Raw genomic sequence first — 6,907 nt, 5'->3', positions numbered from 1 at the left:
CGAAAGTGTGTCTGCCAATATATTTTTCATTGAATGTTGTTTTTATTCATCCCGGTTCTTATTTTTGCACACCCTAAACAACTATAGTGTGGTTTTGTTTTTCAATTTTAAACATCCTTTTACTAGGTGCACCCGGGAGTGCCAAAACAAGAGAGCTTAGATTTGCAGTGGCTTATAAGACTTCGTTGTCCAAGGGCCCTAATGGAAGAGATGACACCAGAGGCCAAAGAGGTGAGTGAGTGCCTAGGGTGGGAACTTATCAATTGTTTGGCAGTACATTAAAATATAATATAATTATTTTTTAATTAAAACCTCCAGTGAAATGAATTGATTCATACATATAGCAACGTTTCCCACAGATAACTGGATTTTAAACATGTGAAAAGTTATAAAGGTTTTCTGGCTTCAATCACCTTTCGGATTAGTATTTCAGAAAGCTGTTTTTTTTTTTAAGATGGTTGTGTAGAGGGTAAGATTATAATATCACATTGTCATGATATTTTGAAATTACCTTAATTACTTTGTGCCTCATTGGTGGAATATAAATTAAATAAACAAATTATGTGGAAATTGGACTCAGTGGAACTTACCGCTGAACAAATATAGATATGATCCGGGGTTTGAATCACTTCTGCTATAAATAGATCAGGAGATTTGTGCTCTCTTGGCCTAAGGTTCACATTTGCTACATGTTTGTTATAAAGATTGTAAAAGATAACATATGTGAAGTACTTTGAATACTCAAAATCACTGCTCACTTGCTAAATTTTGTGGAGAATTACATATTTCATGTCAGTGAAGAGGAGTTGAAACTTAGCTATATGTGGTTATATAGCCAAGTTTGACTAAGCATTCTATTCTGCATGACTTAATGACCCCCATGTCCAGTATGATTTTGAGGTGATTTCTAAATATTTTAATGATACTATTTTCTTCATTCAGATTTTTTTTTAAAAAAAGTACAATCCATTCTCCACATTCATGGGAGTTAGGAACACAGGCTCCCCATGAAAGTGAAAAACCATAAATAAAGAAATTGCTGTATTTGTGATTTGTTAGTTTAAACGCCTTGGTTGTTCTAGTTTGAATAATGAAACATATGTGTGCCAAGTTTGGTTCAGATCCATCAAGCCAAGGAGGAGCCTTTGTGGTACAAACCAAACAATCAACTGACATACATACATACATGTGTTTGATTTTTATGTACCGTATATACTCGAGTATAATCCGACCCAAATATAAACATAGGTACCTGATTTTATCCCAAAAACTGGGAAAACCTGTAAGTGAGTATGAGTATAAGACAAGTCTGGGAAATGCAGCAGCTACTGGTAAATTTCAAAAATAAAAATAGATACCAATAAAATTACGTAATTGAGGCATTAGTAGGTTAAATGTTTTAGAATATTTACGTAAAACTGTAATTTAAGATAAGACTGTCCAACTCTGATTACCTATATACTCGAGTATAAACCAACCCAAACATAAGCCAACCAGGACCCTCACTCGAATATAAGCTGAGAGGGGCCTTTTCAGCCTTAAAAAGGGCTGAAAACACGCCTTACTCGAGTATATACAATATGTTGTTTTGAAATTGGGATATATGGAACATGGAGCATTCACTGTACCCACCCCCCTTCAAGTCTCTTCCAACAGCCTCTACATGCCTAAGCAGATCAACAAGCAAGACAAGAAATACTCAGCCTGAAAAGTCAAAAATTTCAGAAAACTGGCAAACTCAGAAACGATTTTCCATTGCACAGGTAAAATTGACTTGGGAACTGGGGTAAGAGTAAATGGTTAATTCCACCAACTGTCTGTTAAAGCTTTATCAACTTATGGGAGAGAAAAAGCCATCTTGACAATGTTTTTCTTTGAATGAAAACCCCAAGCTACACATTCTTAGGGCTGATTGCCACTTCATTGTTATGAAGGCATCCATTTTTCGAGGTCCATGCAGTTTATTGATTGTGTTTTGATTTTAAAAGAAACGTAGTTCCTCTTTGCTCTGCATAAGGGTTTTTCATACTGTAGTTGTATTTTAATAATATCTAATTCAAATATAGTTTTATAAATTGTTTGGGTTAAATGTGTATGCATGTAGGACTGACAGCTGTCCTACCACTCAGAGAAAGAAAGGAGCTTTATAACTGAGAGGGACTCCATCCTGGAAGTCCCAACCACACTTTTTGAAGATCTCGTAAATGTGAATCTGAAGCCCGTGATAGCTGGCACAGACCAACAGAAATGCTAGAAAAACCACCATTGTCTTTTTCCCACCACTATTCTACATGGCAAAATATGGTTGGTAGCATGGATTTAGAATATGTGTAAAAGTAGGGCTTTTTATTTTTGAACTGATGATTTTGTGTATTTGTGCATCTGTTTAGTTACACTGATACAGCTTTTCTAACCCTAGTTACTTAACTTTGTATGTTGTCAGAGCATAGCAAAGTACTCAGGTGTGCTCACAGGGATTATACTGTATTGTACTAAAATTTAAAATATTTTAAATTGGGATTTACAAGTTGATTAGGAATGTTCTACATATTAATTAATTTAATATCTCTTGAAGCATGTTTGGATGATTCCCCCATCTAGACAGTGCATTTAGTAAAAGTGACATTTTTCTTCCCATTTAATTGTCTTCCCATTTATATTTTATCATGAAATAATTATCTATATGTTATGCCCTCAAAGTTGTGCCATCCCAATACTCATGATTCTGTATCAAAGAATTCTTTAAAACCTATTTTATTTTCAGCTGTTTCTTCTCAGTCATGGAACTTACTATATCATAGAATGCAGATCTGCTCATTAAATTAATTCTGTTTTTGTTAACCAGTTTTACTTTACAGATTTTATTGGTATTTTATTAGGCTCTAGTTAATGAAAGACAGGATATTGCTTCTACTCAATCCCTATTGGATAGAGAAAACTGCTTTGTCAGGGTAAGAAAACATAACGTTTATTTGCAGTATGCCTTTCTGAACATTAAGAAAGTATAGATATATTTTAAATGATGAACGTCTTTTCTTTTTCTATTTGATTTTTCTCTACAAATTTTCTTTTGTTAGTGTTGTTATAAATTTGGAGTAGATAAACTACTTGTTAGCCCATTATGGGATAAAGTAGGCATAATATTAAAATCTCAAAAGCATTTCGTATGCCTGATTTTTAGTAGTCAGGTAACAATTGAGGCTTCTTCCCTCAGGCTAATAAAAGGTCGGAGAGGAATCAGGAGCAATTCCAAGTCTCATTATTATTTCCATACTGTGTAAATCAGGGAACCCCAAACTGTTTAAACAGGGGGCCAGTTTTTTTTTTTTTTCGTGTCAGGAGCAACCGGAGTTGCTTCTGGAGTGAGAGAATTGGCCGTCTGCAAGGACGTTGCCCAAGGAACGCCCGGATGTTTTGATGTTTTACCATCCTTGTGGGAGGCTTCTCTCATGTCCCCGCATGGAGCTGGAGCTGAAAGAGGGAGCTCATCCGCGCTCTCCCCGGGTGGGATTCGAACCTGGCAGCTTTCAGGTCAGCAACCCAACCTTCAAGTTACGAGGCTTTTATCCCCTTGGCCACCGGAGGCTCCAGTCACGGTCCCTCAGACTGTTGGAGAGCTGGACTATAGCTTTTTAAAAAACTATGAACAAATTCCTATGCACACTGCACATACCTTATTTTGAAGTAAAAACAAAACGGGAACAAATACAGCCTCAATGTTAATCCTAATCATAATAAAAATAATAAAGAGGGTTGGAAGAGACGCTTGGGCCATTAGTCCAACCCCCTTCTGCCTTTGTGCACCAAAAGCACAAGCAAAGCACCCCTGACAGTTGGCCACCCAGCTTCAATGTTGTTGTTAATAAATAATAATAATAATAATAATAATAATAATAATAATAATAATAATAATACATTACACAGTCCTAAACACTTGGGAAGTTTTGACTTGTGATTTTGTGATACAAAATCCAGCACCTATATCTCGCTTGCTGTGTTATACTGTGTCTTTGTGTCAATAATAATAATAATAATAATAATAATAATAATAATAATAATAATAATAAAGAGGATTGGAAGAGACCCCTTGGGCCATTTAGTCCAACCCCCTTCTGTCTTTGTGCACCAAAAGCATTAGCAAAGCGCCCCTTAATAATTAATTGTCAATTAAATAATAATTAAAATACCATTATAAACAAGCAAAGCTTTGGAAGGCGCGCACCAGGTGAGGGAGGAGGTGGGAAAGGCGTGTGCCTTTCCCTTCTCCCTTGCGCTGCACTCACCTTCCTCAACGGAGGAGGAGGGAGCTGCTGCTGCGGAGGCCGGATAAATGGCTTCAATGGGCCGCATGTGGGCCCCGGGCCTTAGTTTGGGGACCCCTGGTGTAAATTATAGCTCCCTGCCTCCCAGATGCTGTTAAAATAACAAAAATTGGCACATAAACTCTCAGAACTAGAATGGGACATCTTCCTGTCTCTCTCCTTGTCCCTGAGACAGGTTTTGTGGCAGAGTCGACAACACCTAGACTTGCCATATAGGCATTCTTTCTCATTTTCGCAAAATAGTTGTAAACCATTTTCAGAAATGGTAGAAAGAAGGGTTGCTTGCTTTTTATCATTGTAGTATTATTTTGTTCGTTCTACCCAGTGTAATGGGTCAAAAATGTCTAATAATTTTTCAGCAAACCTGAAATAATGTCCTTTGACTGTAGTAGGTTAATGCCATAGGGTGGGGATGAGAATTCTTACTGAGACCATGAAATACCCACAACTACTAAATACAATGTTTAAAATTCTCGTACATGGGGATTAAACGAAGTGTCTTGTGACATTTTCAATATGAAAATGTTTTATATTGGTGAACCTTCATGAATTGCATCCCACTTCTCTGATGCATGCAGTGTTGCCTGCAGATTATTACTGTGTCCATGTTTAGAGGATAGATAAGGGAGCGTGGAGCAATTTAGTTGGTATTTGGATTATATGGCAGTGTGCATTCAGATAATTCAATTCAAAGCAGATATCGTGGATTATCTGCCTTGATATTCTGGGTTATGTGGTTGTGTGGAAGGGCCCTTAGTACTGTTACATCATGTTACATTATATTCCAGAGAGATCTGTTATTGAGCAGAGTGTAAAATAGATAATAGTGCTTGGATTCTGACCAGTTAGTGTGACAGTGCTCTCTAGTTGTCTTCCCAAACCAATATCTCAAGCATAATCTAGACCAGGCATGGGCAAACTTCGGCCCTCTAGGTGTTTTGGACTTCAACTCCCACAATTCCTAACAGTGGCTGTTAGGAATTGTGGGAGTTGAACTCCAAAACACCTGGAGGGCTGAAGTTTGCCCATGCCTGATCTAGCCTCTGAAATCATCATCATCATCATTCTTATGTGATAATGATACATCCTAAAAGCTAGGTTGTCCATACGTTCTGTACAACTTTGACACCAAAGAAATATTAATGTTGAAGTATAAATATTAGAGTCCCATAAGTTGAAGTAGAATTTTGCACTATTCGAAGATTCTGTTTGTTACTATTAAAATATTGCCTTTTTTGCAAGATAGCTGTTCCTGATCTATCATTTGTTTCTCTTTGCGAACACCCAATTTTGTATTAGAAATGTAATGTATGTTGGAAATGTCCTATGAAAAGCTGTTTCTATGTAGCAAATAATGTTTGCTCTGTAGAAAGTCGTATCATTGTTACCATGTAGTAAATAGTTGTTATATAATTTATAAAATATTTGCATAAATTTGCCTTATGCCATTGGATCTCAGGAAATGTAAAAGTTCAATCGGTTTAAACACATAATGATTTAGATTTTGTTAAAAATACTTTAAAAACTCAAGCATATTTATAAATTGAACAAGAAAAGATTTTGAGTGTACAGATTTTGCCATTATACTGTACAAATGGGTTTCTACTTGATCTTTTCATTCCCCTCTCCATTTTATGTTGAAACAAACGTAACATTGCTGTCTCTTTGAAAACATTTTGTTCATGCAAATGTCTTCCATATAGGAATGTTATTATGAATTAATAATTCATTTTATTGATTAATAATCTGCCTTTTTAATCCACTGCAACAACCAGTGATATTGATTGTTTCATTTGTTCATAAGCTCCCTGTCTTTATAATAGCCTCTCTGTCAATTAGGAAGTAGACAGGTATTTGAAGCACAGTGATTTCTTAGCCTTAAGGAGGAAGGAAATACTGCACAAGAAATGGTTTGAGAATGTTTCAAGACCACTACACCAGAAAATTCAGGACAAAATTGACAAGGAGTCAAGTGAAGAAATAGAGGAAAGAAAACGAAAACAGCTCTCCCTTTACTTAAACTACTGTAATAAGAAGGTATTGGTGAAAGAAACATTTACTACTCAAATATATTTGAAGGGCTCTTAGGAAACTATTGGGCTCTTTAATCTTGGTCAAGATTAGGACCAGTGTTAGTTCTTTGCAAGATTGGTAATAATGTTTAAAGCAAGATTTCACAACTTAATTGTTACTATCTGGATCATAGGGACTAATACATATGTTCGTGTGCATGTATGTGAAAAAAATGACTTCTATGGTCTAGTCAATAATTTAATTTTCTTTAATGAGTACTGTTGACATAAATGACCAATTTATACCCTCCCAAAAATATTATGTTTATCTAGCTATTCCACTCTCTTATGTAGAAAACCACATAGGTTTGTAAGCTTCTTTGGAGGCTTTTAAACAGAGGCTTTTAAACAGAGAGACTGGATGGCTATCTGTTGGAGGTAATTTGTTTTTTTTCTGCATGGTAGGGGGTTGGACTGGATGTCCCATGTGGTTTCTTCCAACTCTATGATTCTAGGTCATCATTTATCAAGTGTTGTAAACCATCTTCATCCTGTATTCTAAAACTAAAAAAA

The 6,907-nt window shown here is 36.0% G+C and overlaps 1 protein-coding gene across 3 annotated transcripts in view; it reads left to right on the top strand.

Moving 5' to 3' along the window:
- The window catches only part of fam228b (family with sequence similarity 228 member B), a 40,709-nt gene that overhangs the window by 16,134 nt on the left and 17,668 nt on the right, over nucleotides 1–6,907 (top strand). The window contains exons 4-7 of one of the 3 annotated variants that reach the window (XM_062957279.1): nucleotides 127–231; nucleotides 1,644–1,763; nucleotides 2,880–2,951; nucleotides 6,162–6,359. In XM_062957279.1, the coding sequence (XP_062813349.1) occupies nucleotides 127–231; nucleotides 1,644–1,763; nucleotides 2,880–2,951; nucleotides 6,162–6,359 (495 nt within the window). The remainder of the gene's footprint in view (nucleotides 1–126; nucleotides 232–1,643; nucleotides 1,764–2,879; nucleotides 2,952–6,161; nucleotides 6,360–6,907) is intronic. The other 2 variants (XM_062957284.1, XM_062957286.1) reach the window with 2 other exon arrangements.

This window comes from Anolis carolinensis, chromosome 1 (genome assembly GCF_035594765.1).
Source record: "Anolis carolinensis isolate JA03-04 chromosome 1, rAnoCar3.1.pri, whole genome shotgun sequence".
Lineage (NCBI taxonomy): Eukaryota > Metazoa > Chordata > Lepidosauria > Squamata > Dactyloidae > Anolis > Anolis carolinensis.
Note: the sequence above shows the minus strand (reverse complement) of the source record. Positions and strands in the feature narration are given on the sequence as shown.